The 22,009-nt window shown below is 40.3% G+C and overlaps 1 protein-coding gene across 5 annotated transcripts in view; it reads right to left on the bottom strand.

Moving 5' to 3' along the window:
• Positions 1-1,451: 1,451 nt before the first annotated feature.
• Positions 1,452-22,009, bottom strand: part of AK9 (adenylate kinase 9) — a 60,255-nt gene continuing 39,697 nt past the window's right edge. For all 5 annotated transcript variants that reach the window (XM_083731031.1, XM_083731028.1, XM_083731030.1 and 2 more), the window contains 15 exons: positions 20,731-20,852; positions 19,261-19,480; positions 18,069-18,131; positions 17,044-17,259; positions 15,164-15,382; positions 13,224-13,437; positions 12,492-12,693; positions 10,341-10,487; positions 9,147-9,367; positions 7,704-7,900; positions 4,858-5,027; positions 3,796-3,894; positions 3,606-3,708; positions 2,944-3,058; positions 1,452-2,050 (listed from right to left, as the gene is read on the bottom strand). In XM_083731031.1, the coding sequence (XP_083587157.1) occupies positions 1,848-2,050; positions 2,944-3,058; positions 3,606-3,708; positions 3,796-3,894; positions 4,858-5,027; positions 7,704-7,900; positions 9,147-9,367; positions 10,341-10,487; positions 12,492-12,693; positions 13,224-13,437; positions 15,164-15,382; positions 17,044-17,259; positions 18,069-18,131; positions 19,261-19,480; positions 20,731-20,852 (2,511 nt within the window). In that variant the 3' untranslated portion in view covers positions 1,452-1,847. The remainder of the gene's footprint in view (positions 2,051-2,943; positions 3,059-3,605; positions 3,709-3,795; positions 3,895-4,857; positions 5,028-7,703; positions 7,901-9,146; positions 9,368-10,340; positions 10,488-12,491; positions 12,694-13,223; positions 13,438-15,163; positions 15,383-17,043; positions 17,260-18,068; positions 18,132-19,260; positions 19,481-20,730; positions 20,853-22,009) is intronic.

Here is a 22,009-nt window from a genome sequence, read left to right on the forward strand (position 1 = left end):
TGTAGGCTCCTATGATGTAAGTACAGTGATACCTCGGGTTACAGACGCTTCAGGTTACAGACACCGCTAACCCAGAAATAGTACCTCGGGTTAAGAACTTTGCTGCAGGATAAGAACAGAAATCGCTCGGCAGCAGCAGCAGAAGGCCCCGTTAGCTAAAGTGGTACCTCAGGTTAAGAACAGTTTCAGGTTAAGAACGGACCTCTGGAACAAATTAAGTTCTTAACCCGAGGTACCACTTTAATGGGCCCCGCCTTCTAGCCTGCTGCCTAAAACAACACTGGTTTGCTCATTTCTATATATTGGGTGCCTACATTTTGCATGGACTGGTTGTATGGCAACGTGCAAATGGCTTTAGATACTTGTTAGGTCCATAAATTACCATATATATTCAATACAAAAACAGTGACAATTTGCTGTTGACAAAGGACAGCTGGACATATAAAGGGCCCCATTACCTTCAGTAGCTTAGGGCTTCATCAAACCTAAATCCGACCCTGGACTTGCCATACCACCCAGAGGAACAGTGCTGGCAAGTAAGCGAAAGACGGGGTAAGCTACCTCTCTCTTCATGGCTGGAAGGATTGGGGCCCACTCGCTCTTGTTGCCGCCGCCACCATCCAAATGCAGGGTGCAGCCAAAGGGAGCGAAGGAGCAGGAGTCAGAGCTATATAGCAGGTTAACCAAGTAAGTGACTATCCAGACAACGTTGCTTGCACATCAAGCTCAAGCGAGACATCTCAATGCTAGAAAGTATACAGGAAAAACCACTTGTTTAAATCCTAGTCTTGGCTGATGTTGATTCTTTGGTCACAGGAGAATCTTGTAGTTGCTGAGCTGGGAGGCTAAGCATAAAGGCATTACTTGGAAGCAAGCACAACTGACATCTCTTTATATAAGACCAGAAAAAGTGATAACCCACACCAAAACACTGTTTAATGGGGAAGTACCTGAACGGGAGATTGATGGGAAATGGTTCAGCTCAGACACCAGTTTGCCACTTCATCAAGAACAGGTTTATCAAGTACAGCAGAAGATGCCACATCTTCTAAGAAACATCTGATTTCCCACTTCTATAAAGAAGGAATTGAGTGACGGGAGATGCAGGCAGGTGCAATCTCTTTCATCTGAGAACCTATTCAAAGTATATCAGTGTGTCTGTTCTGCCATATATGAACACAGTTCATACATTAACTGCATATTGGCTGTTCATATATTGACACACAATTGACTGCATTTCTTAGATGTGCCCACACATGAAATAGCAGCATGCAGCTGTTTCAGCTGCTGACAGTGTACACTATTACTCTATGCTAAGTGGCTCTCGTTCCTTAGAAGATTTACACATGTAGAAGTAAAATGACCACCCTGTTCATAATACTATGCAGAAGGGCAAAATAAAATTATTTACTCATAACTCTTCAGAATCAGTATGCAGCAAGCAATGGGTATTAGTTGAATATTGTTTAATTTCAATTAAATATAGGCAGATGTTAATACTTCACAAAGAATAAAGAAAAAATCACTAATTACAGAAGACCAAAAGCATTCTCTCAGTTGCTTTATAATAAAATACATTACATTTAAATATCTGCATTAATAGCATTAGAGAACAATAGTTTTAGATTGAATATTTTTCAATGACAGCAAAATAATTAAAAGCCAAGTATATTTTAGTATTAGTTGAAGAATATATGAGTAAATTGCAAATTGTCCCATTGAAATGCATGAAACTATAGGACTTTTGTTTATGTTGCTGAGGCTGTTACGCTGGATCCATCATTTATTGGACACGATCAGAAGAAAAACCAAAAGAATTTAACATTCAAATGTGAATATATTCCAGGCTAATGAGAGGTTGGATCCACATCTTTGAGAGACAAAAAGGTATGTAATTTGTGATCAAAGTCAATAGGTCGATTTTGAGGCTCTTTATACCTCTGTGTCATTTTGATTCCCAGGTATGGGATAAGTTCACAATGATCTATGAAGCGTTCCAACTTCCTCTTGTACTTCTTTCGTATATAATCAGAGCTCCTGGGGTTATATGCTGTAGGAAGTTAAATAATACCAATTAAGCCATATCACTTGTACTTCTTCATTAATTGTGCAATTATACAACACCTAAGGACATATTATAGAATTATTTATGCAACATCAAGTGCCTACAAGATCTCCAGACTGAATCCCTATCTACATTACTGTTAACAGTGATGTGCAGTTGCTTCTAATTAGAAATCCAGATTTTAGGTACAGTGTCTATCTTAGTTATCTAGTGGCCAAAACTACATGTGATGGAGGTAGATCCATGTAGGTCTGCACCATTAACATGCAGAGGAAGGGGTAGATGTGCAATTTAAAGAGTCAAAAGCAGTGCACAGGTATTGGATGTCAAATCCTTCCTGCACCCCACACCTGTGCTTCCAGCTGGGCTTTCTTCTAGTATTGGAGCCAGGTGTAAGAAAAGTATCTGGAGGGATGAATTCAGAGTGCCAGGTAGGAGAAAGATTCAGCACACACACACACACCCCCACTTTCCACTTTAATGGGGCAGGCCCATATCTACAACATAGGGTTGTCTCCAGTGTAGTGAGCTTTATGAATGTTCTGTCAGAGCAAAGATTTCTGCTAGTGCAATAGAACCCTACCTTGTCACTTCTAGTTTGACCATAGACTATTCTAGGATGAATGTGTCCAGCTTGCAGGAGAATAGCTTTCCACTCACATAAAGGGATTTCCCCTTTCTCCTATCCCAACACTCTTTCCCATGGCCCCCAAATCTCTTCTGGAGGGTTGAATGGGAGATCTTATTGTATGAGCAGAACTCTGCTTGCATTGTGTCACCATATATGTTCAACAAAATAATAAAAGATCAATGTCAAAAATAGAAACTAATTTTTATTTTATTTACTTCATACTATAATAGCACATATTTTACTGTACCTTTCAAATGATAGGCTATGAACAGCAGAGCAGTTTTTTTCACACTTAGGAAAGGAAATTTTGGTTTTAAACAACCTACTTCATTCATTGCTTTTATCAGAGCTGTGGCCACACCCTACAAACAAACACAAACACTAATGTTAGTTGAGCAATACAAACACTACTCCGTGAATAAGGTTTTATGTTTTGTAATCTTTACTGCTTGGTGCTTTCATTCACAATCTGGACCTTTAATTCTCTCCTCTATATCAATTACAGTGCCTTTCAGTTTTGTATCAGTTTGAAAGTTGCTCAACATATTCCTAACTCTGCCATCCAAGTCATAGCTTCAGCAGCCCCTGGAGCTCTGATAAATACCTTTATCACCATCTGTCAGTTTGGAGAATACCGAATGACCTTCCAAAAGCTTACAGAGTTAAAACGAGTGCAACATTTGGGCCCTTATTTTCATTACTGTCCATTACTTTAGAAAAAGGAGGGAAGGCATCAATCATGTTTACCAGAATAAAAGAAAACCCTTTGCAAAAATAAGACTAAAGCTGTGACATGGCTTCATTACATTACTGAATTCATTTAGCAACGTTGAGATTAGATACTGCCCATTTGAATCTTGGACCCCCAAAGTTAAGTCAATTTGAGTGTCATTAACAATAAATAATAACCTGTTCCAGGTATCCAGTCAGGGGAAGAGCTGTCAGCAATATTGGCTCCTTTATTGGGGGAAGTTTATGTGGAAGGGTCTGGTTCCAATATTTCTCGGGTAATCTAAGAACACAGAAATTTCAGGTTTTTTAAAAAACCAAACCAAACCCAAAGCAATAAATAAAAGTAAAAAAGTGATGTATTCAGTACCTCATAAACTTTTGAAGCTTTTCTTCACTTTCAAAAATATATAGCTTGTTGCGATAAAGTACAGCATATTCAATGTCCCCAGGTACCAGTGCTTCATACCTCAAAACAGCAAATGAAAGAAAGATATCACCACATTTGCATCTCATACTTGCTGCAGTTGTTCTTTTACCCTGGTTTTAAGTGATTTGTGGCTTTAAACTGAAATTTTATATTGAGTCCAGAAATTGATTTGCCGCCAGTGAGACTGGCATAAAAGAGGAGCTGCATGCTCCAGAAAAACATTTTGGACCAGGTTTTTCAAAAGCAGATCCAGCATGTGGCAAGAACCAGTCTTTGTATAATACTGCAACCCTATACATGCCTGCTCTGAAGTAAATCTCACTCAGTTCAGTGGAGATTGCAAATAAATGGGTATAGGATTGCAACCTGAAGCATGCATGACCATGGCCAGGTCTGCTTTCTCCAGAAGTCACAGTTGTTACACTTGCCTATGAAGTGCTTCTGGCCACACCTGCCCCACACCTGGAGGAGCATCCCCAAACTATCGACCAGATTGTTTGAAAAGAGTACAACCTCATCCAAAGCATGCTACATCAATATGCTTGGATCAGGACTTCTAACCAGGAACATTTCTGTTAAGTGGATTACATTTGTATGTCCTCATCCAGTCCATTACTGATTGTGGATTCATGTGGCTGATCTAAATTTTTAATCCATGAAGGGTAACAGTTGCATCGTTTTTTGAGGTGCAAAACAGTCCTTTTGTGAATGGAAGGTATTTACAGAATGCAGAAAAGCACCTTTGGATACACCCAAATAATGCAAAGATTCTTAAATCCTATGTAAAGTTATCAAGCACACCCCCACACCATGTTAACTTCACCTTCACCACTTTAAAATTTTATTCAATAAAGTCCAATAAATAATACAAGGTGATGCAGAATAGTAATGATTCTGCAAAGTGGAAGGTGCTGGAGTTTGCCTGTTTGAGAACTTATTAGCACAGATTGCATTTTTCTATATTCTATATTAACAGAAATCCTTGAAAATGCAAGTGTTTACCTTTGCTTCCCATCTAGGTAAGTAACTGGACAGAATCCTTGCAATTCAGCTTGCATAGGAAATAAAGCCTTCACATCTGCTGCAGTCAGTTTCTTTGGTAGTTTATGTGGGAGAGGGAGAGGATAAGGTGCTAATGGGGGGACATATAATTCTGGATTCTTCAGGAATTTCTGCATTGAAAGCAATGTATGAGAAGGAGGAGAAACATTTCATGTTTTCATTCATGGTCAAAATCATTTGAGGCTACTTATTAAGGAACAGATGTTACCCCCCCCCCTATTTCTTATATAACAGAAGTTCTGAAATTCTAGTCTACAGACCAGTGGTCCATGAGCTTCAGTCAGGTGGCATAGCCACTGTGAAAGGCAGACATGGTGAATTAAATATTTTTGATTGTATATTTGTAGCTGCTTTTATTTCTTACATTGTGTTTTATTATCTATTGTATTTTATTTTATGTGGAATTCAAGTTGTAATACAATAAAATATATAAGAAATAAGATCAGCAAGAAAAATACAATTAAAAAACATACAACATATAGGAGATTACATTATAAGTCATACAAAAGGCAGAAAAATCTTTTAAGTGGTCCACCAAGACTCTTAGCAATTTTCCAGTGTTCTTGGGGGCTGGGGACCACTGTTATACGTAACATTCAACACCAGTTGCATTAGGTGCACTTCAGAATAAAGACATAATCCAATCTTGAATGAATGGATCTTTATTTGCGTCAGCCATCGGCAACAGCAACAAAACAACAATGCGGAAAAAAGAACAGAAATAAAAAGTCAATTATATAAAATACACTTTAAGGTCCTGAATCAACAGTCAAATAGTGGACCTTATTCTGATTGCCCCAGCTAAAAACCTTGCAACCTTTGCTGTTACCTGCTCATCTTGATCTGCCGAGAGAAAGGACACGGTGACAGTGGTTGGGTGACCCGGAATGGACAATAAAAGAGGGGTGATAATCTCATTCCTCAAGTCTTTATAAAGAGTGCAAACCAGAACGGCATGCACCACCGATTTGGGACTGCCATCTCCACAGGGACATGTGTTTTTTGTGTGGAATCTGTTGGAATCGTCCCTCAAGTGCAGCCAAAGGCAATACATTCAATCTTGCGAGGGTAAAAGCATGTCTATATTTTAGAATTGCTAGGTTATGCAGATAGAGTGCCAGAGAGTCAAAATGGGAAGGTGGGAAATAGGCATAAAGGTAAAGGTAAAGGTACCCCTGCCCGTACGGGCCAGTCTTGCCAGACTCTGGGGTTGTGTGCCCATCTCACTCAAGAGGCCAGGGGCCAGCGCTGTCCGGAGACACTTCCGGGTCACGTGGCCAGCGTGACATCGCTGCTCTGGCGAGCCAGAGCTGCACACGGAAACGCCGTTTACCTTCCCGCTAGAAAGCGGTCCCTATTTATCTACTTGCACCCGAGGGTGCTTTCGAACTGCTAGGTTGGCAGGCGCTGGGACCGAGCAACGGGAGCGCACCCCGCTGCGGGGATTCGAACTGCCGACCTTTCGATCGGCAAGCCCTAGGCGCTGAGGCTTTAACCCACAGCGCCACCCGCGTCCCCGCGTCATACCATGGGCAAAATTTCCTTATCGTGGCCAAGTTGTTCTGATGCTTGATATCATTTAGGTGCTGACAAATTAGACTGTTTGCTTTACTAAAACCCAAAGTGAGTAGCAGTTGTGGTGATAAACCACAAGTGTGAGGTTTTTGATAAGCAATTTTAGTCCAGGCGTTCTTGTGACAATCTTGCAGCACTGGGGATATTAGACCAGGGGGATTTGAGTTTAGGCGAAGCCAGTAGTTAGGTGTCCTACGCCAGATCCATAATTCTACCGAGGGCGCAATGATGCATTTGGGACACAGGGTGGTACAGAAAAAAATTGCCTTAAGAACTTTGATTGGACAGCTTCCGTAGATCTAAGGTGAGTGCCTGTCCAAATCTGAGCCCCATATAATAACTGTGATGGGGTTTAGCTTGGAACACTTCCAGGACTGAGGGTCTATATTTACCACCTTTTGTGTGGAAAAAGCATGTCAGAATTTTGGTGCTTTGGGACGCTTTTTCTTTTGCACATAATCCAATCTTTGTTTAAGGGACAGAATCCAATTCTGAGAGATAAAGTAGTCCAGGAGAACACAATAAAGGTAACATCATCATGGCCCAGCTTTCGGTGAAAAAAGAGGCTATGAGGACAAGCAGGTGATATGATAGAGGGTGTGAACTTATTCAGAATAAAGGCAAACGCTTGGGTATTGCCACCCTCCTCAAAATCATCATTTCACTACACACACACACACACACACACACACACACACACACACACCAAGAATGCAAACATTTGGAAAGAAAATTCTAACCTAACAATGGAACTTCCCTTTCACTGGGGTCATTTTGAATAAAGGGTTTATAAAAACAAGGCCATATGACAAATGCCACAACAAAACAATGGCTAACCATTTCTTAGAGTCAGCATCCATAAAACAATAATTCTTAACACTTCTATATAATTAAAACATTCAAAGTGCTTCCCATAACAGTAAACTAGTTTGAGTGCCATACTGCAAATGGTTGAAGCTAACTGGAGTCTAGTTCTCAAATACATTTGTTAGTATTTAAGATACCCCAAAACTCTTCAATCTTTTGGCTTGCCTAAGGCCACCTAGTGAGTTTGTGGCAGAGGTAAGACTGCAGGTAGGGAGTTTCCAGCCCACACTAAGCTACTGCAGGACACCAGCTCTTTGAACTTTTATTTGTATATTCATTGTGCCGGCACCCATTTGCTTTCCAAATGGATTATGTATATATATTCTACCCCTTTTGATACTTACATCTAGTTCCTCTTGTCCAGCCATTTTGTAGTAATGTCCTCGAAATTCTGCTGCAAACTTTAGAGAAGGCGTTACAGAACAATCAACGAGCTCTCCCTTTTCTGCAAGGCTGACAGGACAATATTGCCCAAACTCTCCCAGCCGAGACAGCAGCTCTTGCGGCATGATACACAAATCGGCAATACTGGCTGCCATTCCTGTTAACAATTGGATACAATGCTGTGAAGTTTCACCTGTGACACTACATATTTGGAAGATTATACCTATTCTACTGATATGTGAAAATGCAACCAAACAATACAGAGCAAATCAGTATGTTATACTGTATATAGCTTGGTTTGCAGATCAGTCACATTAACTTCTGTGAATATCAAGAAGTTAGAAAGATGTTTCTAATTTAATCTAGCCTCCATGAAGCAGAGAAAGCTCACCAGTTTGCAGAATCTAAAGGCTTACTACACATGATTAATTTATTAGAATGCTTCGTGCAAGTTAGCTTTACTAGCAGTATTGTATTTCATTCACAGCTGAAAAAAATTCATTTGCTAAATGGATTCTTTACATGGAGGACACTAAATTATAACTAGACTTTGACCACATGTAGCTTTTCACTTCAGTTTCCAAACAGAATCTGGAGTCTGCTTACAAAATGCTGCTTTGAATAAAAAATGAGTAAGAACAACAACAATAATAATAATTGAAGTCAAGTTTCAAGCTGGCCCTACCTCATATTGGTGAAAGGGCAATCCGGAAGGATCCTGACTCTACCAGATAACAGCACTACCATCCCATTTAGCATTTGGGTTGACTTGTAACCCCTTTGAAAGATGATGGGCAAGAAGCAGGCCAAAAATGTATAAATACAGATAATAACTGCAGAACTTTTGAATTGCTAAGAGTTGTATCCAGTGTTGCGTGAAAGTAAACTTCCTCTTTCCTTTCCTCTCAGCACCCCCCCTACTCCCAACAAAAGCCTCTCCTGAGGGCCGGGGGTGGGGGGACGGACCTACTGAGCACTGTGGGCTGCATCTTATGGGGTTGCAGTGGGAGGGAGGAAGGGAATGGCCCAAAATTGGCTGGAGTAAACTTGCATCTGTGGAGTGCTAGGTTCTTGCACCTGATTTGGTGTGATTCATGGGATGAGTTCTGGTTGAGAGCAACATAATGTGAACAATGGCCAGAAATCTGGGACTCAAACAACTTGAAAGTCATGATAAAGCCCAGTGTGGACCAGCCCAAAGATTTGTAATGGGTTCATGTTCTCTTTATTATTCAAATAGGTCATGTGCTTCTTTATCAGACTCTGAGCTTCTATTTTTAAGTTTCATATTAATCTTCATTTATTTGAAGTTAAAGTCAAATCCAAGTAACATAATAGAATTACATATAAAATCTACTAACAAACCTGCCCCCCATTTATTTAAAACAGGATTCTTTGCTTACCTTGTCGTATTCTTTCTAGATAGATCTGGATCTGCTTGGTGATTGCTTGAGTTTCCTCAAGTATTTTGTTCCAGATCCACCATTTGCTGTGTGTTGCATCAATCACATACCAGTTTTGGTGCTGCTCCTCGTAGTAAGGTCTTATTTCTTCTGTTTGTGCTCTGTAACACGAATTCTTGATAGAGAGAATATGGGAGCTGTCATGCATTGGATAAGGATATCTGAGAAGAGAATTTTAAGTGCATTAATATTAGAAGAAGAAGAAGAAGAAGAAGAGTTTGGATTTGATATCCCGCCTTTCACTCCCTTTAAGGAGTCTCAAAGCGGCTAACATTCTCCTTTCCCTTCCTCCCGCACAACAAGCACTCTGTGAGGTGAGTGGGGCTGAGAGACTTCAAAGAAGTGTGACTGGCCCAAGGTCACCCAGCAGCTGCAGGTGGAGGAGCGGAGACGCGAACCCGGTTCCCCAGATTACGAGACTACCGCTCTTAACCACTACACCACACTGGCTCTAATATTAGGCTTTAATATCAACCTAGTATGAGCAGTAGGTTAGTGCACAATGGCCAACTGCTCCCATTTCACTACTTCCCTGGTCCATGTGTGAGAAACCTACCAGGAAGCTACCATTAAGCTTGGCTTCCTGTTATGTCCAAACCCTAACAAGCCACAACTGCTAATCAGCCTTAAACCATGGTTTGTTGGTGGCTTACATATTGTGGCTTGTTAGGAAATAACAATACACAGTCCATTGTTTGGATGTAAAGGGAAGCCAAGTATAATGGCAGCTTCGTAATTTGTTTTTCCTGTTTCTGCCAGGGGAGCAGTGAAGTGGGAGCAACTGGACATTGTCTGCCATGCTGCTCCTTCACTGTAAACTATGCTAAGCCAGAAACCATGCCTAATTGTGAAGTACAGTGGTACCTCGGGTTACATACGCTTCAGGTTACAGACTCCGCTAACCCAGAAATAGTACCTCGGGTTAAGAACTTTGCTTCAGGATGAAAACAGAAATCGTCCTCTGACGGCGCGGCGGCAGCAGGAGGCCCCATTAGCTAAAGTGGTGCTTCAGGTTAAGAACAGTTTCAGGTCAAGAACGGACCTCCAGAATGAATTAAGTACTTAACCCGAGGTACCACTGTATTAATGTGACCTGAGGGTGTTATTACTTCACACCCTTCATGGTGTTGCTACCTGTTAGGGATTTGTTTATCCTGCAGTGCTCTTCTGAGGACCTCCTTCACATCAATATCTAATTCAAAGATTTTTACTGGAATGATTTTCATTTCTTCAAGAAGGTCTACTTGTTTTCTTGTTACAGGGTATCCATCAATAACAACTCTGTGGGAGGGAAAATGACCACAATTCAGATTGGGTTCAGATTTATTATTTATTTTTATAACAGTAACTCTTGTTGATGAAGCCCATACACATGCCAGGATATCCTGAATCAGGAATAATAAACAGAGCCAAACAGCATATTCATTCTTTATTATTCCTGTTGGCACTGTGCCAATTTCCAGAATTATCTTTAAGCTTTGAATCAGCCTTTTTATAAAGAAACATAACCAGGGTAATACATTTTGAAGGGACTGAATAAAACTAGAATAGGCTGTCAAAACATAATATCATTCACGAGGGAACTAAACAAAGTAGGTATTTTTGAGCTAGCAGGCCTCAATAGTATTCCAACATTGTACATAGACCTAAATTAGGAGTGAGGAACCTTTTTGGCTCCATGGGCAAACTTTATCAGGGGCAACCCACCTGTCAGTCACATGATGTCCCTTCCCATCTTGTGTGGGGTTCTCAAGCTTCTCGGGTGCAAGGGCCATTGCCAGCCCCACAGTTTGTAAGCTTCTCCATGCTTTTCCTTTTCACCTCTAATGTCAGGGCAGCTTCACCAAACCATCAGTGCTGGGATAGAGAAGCTGTTTCTACTGACTGGAAACTGCTTCTCCTCCTTGAGGAAGTCACAAACCTACTGCCCATCAGCTGATAGGTGGTTGGGATCACACCTTCTCCAGTACAACAACTATCATAAGCCCACTTTAAGCTCCCAATTGTTCTTTGAAGCCTCAATCCACACATTATGTATGACAGATGTAAGGGAGATGGGTGTGGCTGCTCAGCTTTGCAGGAGAAATAGGGAGGCCTAGTAGGCAAAGTTTGACCCTTAAGCTAGAAGCTCATTACTCCTGTGCTAAGTTATAGCATATCAACTACAGAATCTGTTCCTCCTGTCCTTAGTCGGGAATCTTATACAGTTGTACTTTGGAAGCCAAACAGAATCCGTTCTGGAAGTCTGTTCAGCTTCCAAGGCATGGCTTCCGATTGGCTGTAGGAGCTTCCTGCAGCCAACTGGAAGCCCTGCTGGATGTTCAGCTTCCAAAAGAATGTTCGCAAACTGGAACACTCCTGGGTTTGTAGTGTTTGGGAGGCAAAACATTTGACTGCTGAGGAGTTAGTCAACCAAGGTACAACTGTACATGTTTATAGACTAAGATAATGGCCTGGTTCACAAGTCATACTAAGCCAAACCATGGCTTACCATGAATGTGTGGGCTCCAGGAGAGGCAAATGTGACCGCTTTGTTCCTCCCCAGTTGCTCTACTGCTGTTCTGCATGAAGTTAAGCCATAGCTTTGATTAGCATGTACTCTGAACCTGAGTTCATGGTTTAGCTTGCTCCAGACTTACCATAAGTAGTAGGCAAGGTTTGTCCTAGGGTTTAGGGCTCATGGTATGTCCGGGATAGCTAAACCACATGTCTGGGTTTGGATGATATGCTAAGTCATGGGTTAGTGTAGTGTAGCATCAGAGAACCTGGGAAGGAGCAAAAGGGCTGTGATCTCATCTCCAGGAGTCTGCACTCTGTTGTGTTCATGCTAAGTCATGGTTTGGCTTTGTGTGTTGTGTTGTGCAATCCAGGCCATTATGTTCAATGGGATTTACCCCCAGATAAATATTCATAGGACTGCAGCCAGAGCCCTTCTCTGTTTCACCAGGGCTTTAAAAAATATCTAAAAGATATATTTGCAGGATTAAGAAACAAACTACGTTTCACAATTTCAAGTACAATTTTTACTATCCTCCTCCTTTAATGCAGAATACCGAAACACCCTGGTGAGAAATGCTTATAATCTGCCAGCATGCGTATCTGAACCTTTATGACCAAATTGTACAGCATTATTTATTACATTTTTTGGTTTTATGTTAGGCAAGGCATGACAGACAAAGGCAACTGCCTTCCATATCTGCTGGAAGCAATGTTATGCAGATGTAGTCCTAAATGTGACCCATCTGGAAGCAATGCTATGAAATAACTAAAATGAAAGTCTCTCACCCTGAGGTGTTACACACAGTATCCATCAGTGAAATATCTAGAGCCCTCACAGCAAGTTCATCAGGTGCAGTCAATCCTTTCTGAAGATGCCACTTCAATATAAGTGCTAGTTCTGTCTCTGGCTGATTGTTTAACACCATACGGATGGCATCTCCCATGGAAAGGCGCAACAATCCATATTCTTTTGCAAATCTTTTGGCAACTGCAAAACAGTTTTGTTGTTAATGAGCAGCTTTTGACCACACCGACCCATAATACTGACCATTATGTTTTAAAAGGAAAATGATTGCGTCAATAGAGCAGAATCACAGTCATAGGTGACCCTCAGACACCACACCGTTAAAGTACATGGCTTCCCCCCAAGAATCCTGGAAACTGGAGTGCTGTTAAGAGTGCTGGGAATTGTAGCTTTGTGAGGGATAAACTACAGTTTCCAGGTTCCTTTGGAACAAGCCATGTACTTCAAACATATCTTGTGGATGTGTCATTAGACCTAGACGGTTATGATAAAAGTGTAAGGTTTACTATGACTGCTTTCTGAAAGCAGCCTGCTAAAGGCGATCCCTTGTACAGTTTAACATCACCCAAGAAAAAAATAATGTGTTGGAAAAAACCTAAATGAACTTACCGGCAGTATAGTTATCTGGTAGAACAGAAAAATACCATCCTCTCCATAAATGCAATACTGTTATACCTATATAAACATCTATACACTCAGGACTCAAGACTTACCTGTAGTCTTTCCAGATTTTGGAGGCCCCACAACTGCAATCTTAACTGGCACAGTTGGCTTTGGCTTTGGCTGACGGAGATATTTGATGGGATTTTTCATAAATGTATCCCTGTTCTCTTTGCTTGTAAAGAAATAAATACAATTTCGATGGATAAGTGGAAAGCTAGGAGTATCTTGATTTTGAAAAGGCTTGATTGCGTCTCCTTCACTTAGCTGTAATAAACACAGAATTATTGACCTCCAGAACTGCTGTTATAATTATTTTCCAATGAAAAATGTATATTCACAATTTAACAAATATTATCTTTTAATTTATAAGAATGAAGTTTATGAAGAATGAAGTTTTCCTATTTTTCTACTGAAATTACTTATGCAAGCACAAATAATTGGTGAGGAAACGTTGGCAAGAACAGTCACATCAGTTAAACCAGGCCATTAAAGTAACCAAGTAGCTCTTTTAATGCATTCTTTTGCAGAAAACGATTATGTTAGTAAGAACAATAATAATTTAACAATTTCGTAATTTCTTCTTGGGGTGTCAAGTATTACTTTGGAAGTGAAATGTAGCTCATCCCATCTTCCTCACTGTCACTGAATGTCAAAGTTAGCAACTCCCATTTTTGGTTCAGGGCAGATATACCTCTACTCGGGGCACAGCTACACTAACTTGGGTTTCTCCTTTGTTTTATATGGGCAACTCCCTTGGGGCAAAGAAAAAAGGGTCTAAAGAAAACAGGCGTTGGGTAGGCTGTCTGAGGGCTTCTCCACACTTCTGCTTGTCCCATGCCTAGAAAGCATGGGTCCAAGCTTTCTAAGCATGGATCCAAGTGATTACGCCTGCTTGTCACTTCCCCCTGGAAAACCTGTTCTTTAGTGCTAAATTGGAACAAACTGCATTCTTCCTTCAGGACACGCATGTCCAAAGTCCAGCTCGGGGGCCTAATCCGGCAGTTTATTTCCTGGAGTTTATTTTCTAAAAAAAGCTGAGCAATCCTAAAAAAACCCTTAAAAAAAGGTCAACAACTTCGGACGGCCCTCATGCATGTTCACATCATCAAATCTGGCCCTCTTTGAAAAAAGTTTGGACTCCCCTGCTTTAGGGGAAGGGCTGCAATCCAGAGGATCTGCCTTGAATCCTTGAATACAGAAGGTTCCGGGATGAATCCCTGGCATCTGCATGTAAGGCTGAGAATGTTCCGTGTCCGAAACCCTGAGAGCCACTGTCAGTCACTTTAGACAATACTGAGTTAGATGGACCAATGGTGAGACTCTGTAGAAGGCAGCTTCCTATGGGATGACTTTGGCTAAGTACTGGCCTGCATATGGTCATCTTGCCTGACAGCTCTTGATATATGATCTTCTGTCTAGCTGAGAAGGAAACTGATGTCCATGCAGACCATGATAAGTATCACTATGTCTGAGGCCACCACCTAATGAGAAGAGGAAGAACAAGGAAGGCAGGGAACAAGGAAGCCCCTTCCATCCACTATCTGACCTTTGAGATTCTCTACAGGCCAAACACACCCTGAAACACATCCTGAACCAGCCCTGCTTTGTAATCTGTTTTTCTGGCTGGAATGTACTTGAGCTATGATCATGGTGTTTGTTTGTTTTTTGCTTGGAGGGATGATAAAGAGGAGTGTGAAAGCCTGAAGAGATTAGCTCACTGTAGAAAGCCTACTGACTGGCATGTGCCCTAGGAAGGTTGATCAGAAGGGAATGTGGCCTTCAAGGTTAAAAGGTTTCCCATCCTGATTCTATTAGCAGCAGATATTATATTTGAACAATCAATCCTATTTTACCAATTAGAATAATAAACAATACCTAGAAACAATAGCATAGCACAATTATGCATAAGAATCGATGTAGGACTCCACGTAACTGATTTAAGAAGTAATGGTAAAAACAAGCAAAATATTCTTCCCTAAAGGTTATTTACCTTGATTGGGTCCCATTGGCCAAAATTGCTTGGATGTTTATAGGCAAGAACTAGCATCTTGCGTGCAAGGGATAAGCTTATTGGATAACATTTCTCAAAAATGCTTTCACGATTTTCTATTAGGTCCTTCAGCTTTTTATACAATTGATAGCACACAATGTGAGGCTTTCGCTTGGATACAAGAGTTACTTCAGGTATCAACAATTTTTCAAGTTCCTCCTGAGAACAAAAGGAAGCAAAACAGAAATAACAACAACAACAAAGCCAAGTAAATCCTTAAGAACACGAACAGAGGCCTTCTGGATCAGACCAAAGGCCAGTCTAATCCAGCATCCTACCAGATGTCTATGGGAAACCCTCAGGCAAGACATGAGCACAATAACACTCTCCCTACTTCTGCTCCCCAGCAACTGATACTGAGAGGGATACTCAGGTCACAGAAGTAACATATAACCATCATGACTAGTAGCCATTGATAGGAAGTGCAAAGACTGGAGACATGCAAAGTGAGCACCCAAACGAAACAGAATGTGTCTCAAGATGCTGACAAAATGGATCATATTTTCAAAGCAGCCCAACACATTTCAGACCATTATATTTAAAGACTGCCTTTAGCATCTTGAGACACATTCTCTTTTGTTTGGGGTAGGAGGCATTGATAGCCTTATCCTCCATCAATTTGTCAAATATCAGTTTTAAAGTCATCCATGTTGTTGCAACAAATTCTATTGTTTAACTATGCCTTTACTTAACCTTGCAAATAAAGCAATATATTTAGCAGGCAACACAAAATATTTAGCAGGAGACTTGTACCTATGTGTTAGGTGACAGGTTGACTTGTGATATCTGGCAAACTACCTACCTCACAATCAACAACCTACAAGGCTGCTCAACAGATCTCCAACCAAAATTTACTACCATAAAACCATTGAATTGAAGGGTTGGAAAGGGTCATCTAGTCCAGCCCCCTGTAGTGCAACCTCTATTTAGCTGGGTATCACAAATCATTTTAAGTAAGCTCATTTTCTCTGTTTTTAAAGCTCCTTGAAAACATTCCCCCCCCCCCAATAATTCTAGCCCTTTTTAAAAGAAACAGATTATGGTATTTGAAATCATTCTGCTCGATGATAACTCCTGCAATAGCTGTGGGAGATAGGGCCAATTTATAGAAGAAGGCCAAAACCACTTGGGTGAAACAGTCCATGTTATATGTTTTTTACTGGGAGGTGCATTTAGCAGAAAATTAGTGATCAGTGGGAGGGTATGTTGTGGGTCACATAAGATCAGGCAGTGGGCCAGGTACAGCCCAGGAAGCTCAGACTGCACACTTCTGAACTAGAGATAGAAAACAATTGCTTTTTTCCTGGAAATTATGCATACTGACTGGAGAATGTGTTTACTGTACTTTATGCACAAAATTCAGTTAAAATAGGTACATTCTTCACAGCCTATTGAAGATATGTATATTGACCCTAGAAGTCAACTCATAGGTCCCTTCACCCCCCCATAAAACATTTGAGGGGGCTGCCCCTCAAAATTGATGGGCATTGCCATTCAAACTGTGTGCGTGTGTCGTGTCTTGTGATTATGTGTGGTAGGGCTTACTTGAGCCCCCAATATTTTATTCCATTTGGCACATCTGATATGCAACAGGAAATGTCTACAATTTCCTCTTCATGAACAAATTATGTATGCATTCTCCAGGAGGCAAGTCTGTTGGGGTGTTTAATTTGGCTCTGTAAAAGTGAATACAATACTGATGATTTAAAAAGAAGATATTTCACATATCTTCTTTTTAGATATAGTAAAATAGTGTCATTTAGTCTCTGTTACACTTATGTTAAAGCAGAATACAATACATCAGACAATGCTGAAAATACCTGCACTGCTTGCAGATTAGTAACATCAGTTTCATATTTCTCTGAGAGTTCAGTTCTCATGCGCTCAATAGCCTCAGACTCCTGCTCCTCTTCCTCATCTTCTCCCTCATCTTCTTCTTTCGGGAACTCTTCTTCCAAAATAGCTTCAATATCATCTTCCTCCTCCTCCTCCTCCTCTTCATCAGGAACTTCATTTTCAAGCCTAGCAGCAGCCTCCTAAAAGAGAAAATGGAAATATTTAATTATTATATTATTCCTGAAAATATTTATGTAAAATAGAATTTATGGCAATGCCTGTTGATTCTTGTTCTCAGTTCACTATTTGTGCAGTGGTACAGAAAAACTGTGGTCTGGAATATATCACAGTCAATAAAAACTAATTCCTGTTGATTTCTAAGGGATTAATTTTATACACAAAAAGTGTATTATTGTTTTGCCTGTTTATTAAAACTGCTTCCAACCCAAGTTTTTCCTGCACATTAATTCATATGCCCTAATTTCAAAGTACCCACTCCCTGACTAATATGTAGTAGATACTTGACTATATTTAGACAGCTGTCATATATAAAAAGGGAGTCTTGTGTTGGATCCAAAATGCCCTTCTGTGAATGGGAAAGCTCCTATATAATCAGAAATACAGTATAAACAGCAATTTCTCCCAATTCCATTTATAACACAGTTATCTTTTTTAATAAGCATCATGGATGCCAAACTGAGAGCCACTTTACAAAATCCAATATACAGTGGTACCTCGGGTTACATACACTTCAGGTTACAGACTCCGCTAACCCAGAAATAGTACCTCGGGTTAAGAACTTGGCTTCAGGATGAGAACAGAAATCGTGCTCCGGTGGCGCGGCGGCAGCAGGAGGCCCCATTAGCTAAAGTGGTGCTTCAGGTTAAGAACAGTTTCAGGTTAAGAACAGACCTCCAGAACGAATTAAGTTCTTAACCTGAGGTACCACTGTAAAGTGATCATAATTTTGTTAAGTGATCATATTTGTTATTTTTAAAGTGTATCTTACCTCGATTTTCCTTTTTGCTTGCTCTAACAAAAGCTCTGCCCTTCTTTGAGCAACCAGCTCTGCCTGTTAAAAAGAGTACATATGAAACACACACACACACATTAACAACTGACGTGTTAAAATTCAATTTCAAAAGGTTTTTCATGGGCATCTGAGGATACATGGGAAGGTTAACTTTTTCTAGTTTTCCTATACACCTGTGGAAACCAGTGCAGATCCAAATTGCAATGGATGTTCTGTGGGGGTTTTTTGGCGGGGGTTGTTTGGGGATATCCATCCCAAAGCTGGACTGTAAGGCAACATTTGGCTGGGTAGATATACTTAAGAAGGGTTCTACTAAGTTTACAATAGTATGATGAAGCCCAATAGCAATATTTCATTATTTTTCTTCATTAAAAAATAAATACTTCTTTATGTGGTGACCTGCATACCCTTCAACATTCCTCAGATGAAAATAGGAACATTTCTCACTCCCCCCTAGGACTGTCCATGGAAAATTTGAACACTTGGAGGGTATGAGATAAATGCAAAATTTATGTTTATAGATGTAAAATTTAGTAAGAATCAGAACCCTATTCCACTTAAGAAATGCTGAAGACTCAGTGAGAGTCAGGAGCTTTGATTTTGTTTAATCTGCACAAATCCAAACGCAACATGTGGCTAATAATGTATTGCCATTAGTTTGATCATACTACAAAACTAATCAAACTAATGGTAATGCATTTTGGGGCATGTGTTGCATTTGGATTTGTGCAGATTATTCTGTATTGCAACACAGGGTTTTTCCCCTCTGTTGATTTTGTTTAAGACTGCAATCAGTGCATGCTTATCAGAGACTAAATTCCATTTAACTCAAAGGGCCTGGGTTTTTTTAGTAGACATGCACAGGATTGCACTGCAGTTTTTGTTCATAGAAGCTTCCTGATGAGCTGGATCATTTGCATTACCGCTTACTTCAAATTAGCACTGCATCTGCTTCAAGGCACTCTCATCTAGGCTCCAGAAGGCAAAACAATTCTGAAGTGGTTAGGATACCTATGTGCCACAGAAATTAGCTGTCCATCTTTTAGTGCTGCACCAATATTTGCTTTAAAACTCCTACAACATGAGTTTGGATCCTAAACCTGCAAGCAGGGATACTGTACTTTTTTATCTGTGATATACTGCCTATTAATAGATCCTGAATACTTACTCTTAATTTTGCCTTCATGTCTTTTATCTGCTGCTTCTTCTCAAATTTTCTAGCTTGTTTTTCTTGCCATGTTTGCACACGCTTGGGAAGAAGTCGGTCAGTAACATCCTCTTCATCAACTTCAAGGTAAACTGCAACATCAGGACAAAGGCAGCGGTCTGCTAAATACTGAGCTTCCTCTGCTGTTCGAGGAAAACCATCCAGTATAAAACCTGTGGATCTAAATGCAAAAAAGTAACTGTCAATTTTCCATGGACTTCCCAATTAATAGCAAGAATGTAATTTCCTACTAGTAGGCAAGGGATGGGCATAGTTGAATGGAAAACAATCCAATCAGGATTCGTAAGGTCAATATTCCAGGCTCCTAAATGTATCCCTAGTGCAGCTCTGCAATTGGAGACAATATTTAGGGCTTGTAGGGTAGATTGGCATGATGGCCACTTACTGCGAATGTTCCTTCTGGTCCAGTGTAAGGGAGTGATCCAAATGTGGATTGACTCTACTTATTATACAGAGCAAGCAGTATCACATGACACAGATTTGAATACCAAGTCTGACTTAGGAGGCTCCATTTCAATTCTGAAGTGTTGGGAGAGTCAAAATCTCTCCCTCCCCCCCCTCTCTGTGTGTGTGTGTTTGTGCATACATGACACTGGAGGAAAACAATGGACCCTGCATGTAGACACTGAAGGAAAAAGATAGAGAGCCTGGACAGACAGACTCTAGTGAACAGAAGCCAATCCATGGCACTTGCAAAGAGACATCTGAAGACTGGGTGGGACTTGATGCCTTAACTGACTGAAGAACAGAGGGAGCCAGGAGGAACGAAGTGCTTTTGCCAAGGCAGGAGAGAAAAAACTGAAGAGATTCACTCCACCTCCCACAATCCTGCTCCTGCCTTCATCACACCTCATGATCATTACCCAACCCAGCTAACACTTCCATAACCCACTGAAATTTCTAAAATATATAAGTACTACAAACAACAACAGAAATCACACTAATACCAAATCTATGAGAAACTTAGTAAAAAGCTTTTAAATAAAAGCTCGTCTAAACAGAATCTATAAATGATCTGCAAGGCTGAGCTGCAGTGGATCTCATATGGTAGTTGATTTCAAAGAATAGATGGCACTTATTCTACAGCAATTTTTAAATAGAGAAGTGACTAATAAGTTTCCTAATTCAATAAAACTAACAAGACCAAGCACCAGCCAGTCTCGTGTTACCATAAGTTAGGCTGTTTTTCAGATCTTCTGAGTTCAGATGAAGAGAGGTACTTGTCTTGATATGTTTGACCCAGGATGCTGAGGCAGTGTAATCCTATGCATACCTACCATGAAGTCCCACTGAGTTCAATTCTTTGGATCTGAGTTCAGTGGGGCTTATTCCCAGGCAAGTAACTACAGGATTGTGGCCTCAGAGTTATAGACGGAAAAAAAGCCAGACCATATTAGACACAAAAATTACCGAAATGGTTCCTTCATCCACCAATCAAGAACAATGCCGTCAAGCACCTCCATGGGCAAGGTTTCACCTTCTATTAGATTTGCCTTGATTGCTTCTTCTTCGTCTGTTAACAGCATCTCTTTCTGTTAAAATGATCCAAAATACATGTAAGTATTTGATCTCTTCTTCGCTTGACAACTGTTTAGCAGTATAAGGGTTTTATATAACTCATTCTCTTTGCTCAACATTTTTGTAACAAAATACCACATTTTTCCGTGTATAAGACAAGGGTGGTTTTTTTTTTACCAAAAAACTAGGTTTTTAATTGGGGCTCGTCTTATACACGAGTAGTGCTGAGGGTGTTTTCTTAATTTGGAGTCCCCCAAAATAGGGGGCATCTTATACATGGAAAAATATGGCACTTCAATATGTTTAAATTATATTGCATAATATTTTACATACTGTAAACCAAAGGTTTGTATATGTACTGATTTCTGTTTCCTAAGAGATACATTTACGGGTCAGGTATATAGGAAAATCCAGGCTACTCTATCTATAATATTAGCTTAAATAGCTGAATCTTTTTCAAGCAACTTTGAATTATTCATTTTCATTTAGCTCTCATGGGAAATTGGATCACTATAGAAAGTGTGGAACAATGGAAGCACTGAGTTAATTCATTCAACCTGCAAAATTTTTGTTTTGTACTGGGTACAAGAGCTGGTTGGCTCATGCATATTCAACATTTAATGACTGCACTATCAATAGATAGAAGAGATAGAAGATTTTCATACCACATCAAACACACAGAATTGGACACAGAGCTTAAACAGTTGTTGTTGCTTTCCTGAAAGGTGTCTCTATGTAGATGTTAGGATAAGTCTAAGTAGGATTCATGTTCCTCTATTGCTTGAAGCCAGGAGATGCTAGGACTTTAACAGGTTGTCTGCTTTTTCTTCCTGCTGAAGACTCAGTTCTATCCTTGGCTAAGTTAGAACCAAGAGCGTAAATGTTCTCTTGGATGTACCCCTTCAGACCTCAGGTGTGAATATGCATCCTACTTTTAATTCACAAAAGCTACTGAACACTGCAAACTAGCACAACAGGGTGAAAGGCTAGGCCTAGCCTTTGACCTGACATTATTTATTAAATTTCTAACCTGCACCATCCCTCAAAGTAGCTCAGGCAAGCATGCCGTTGTTCGACATGAAGGCAAGGTTTTTGGTGTATGTCTAGGGAGGACTGTAGCATGTGAACCTCCATCTACAGTCTAAAGTTCCATGGTCTTGATTTTGTTTAT

This window comes from Podarcis gaigeae, assembly GCF_964106915.1.
Source record: "Podarcis gaigeae genome assembly, chromosome: 3".
NCBI lineage: Eukaryota > Metazoa > Chordata > Lepidosauria > Squamata > Lacertidae > Podarcis > Podarcis gaigeae.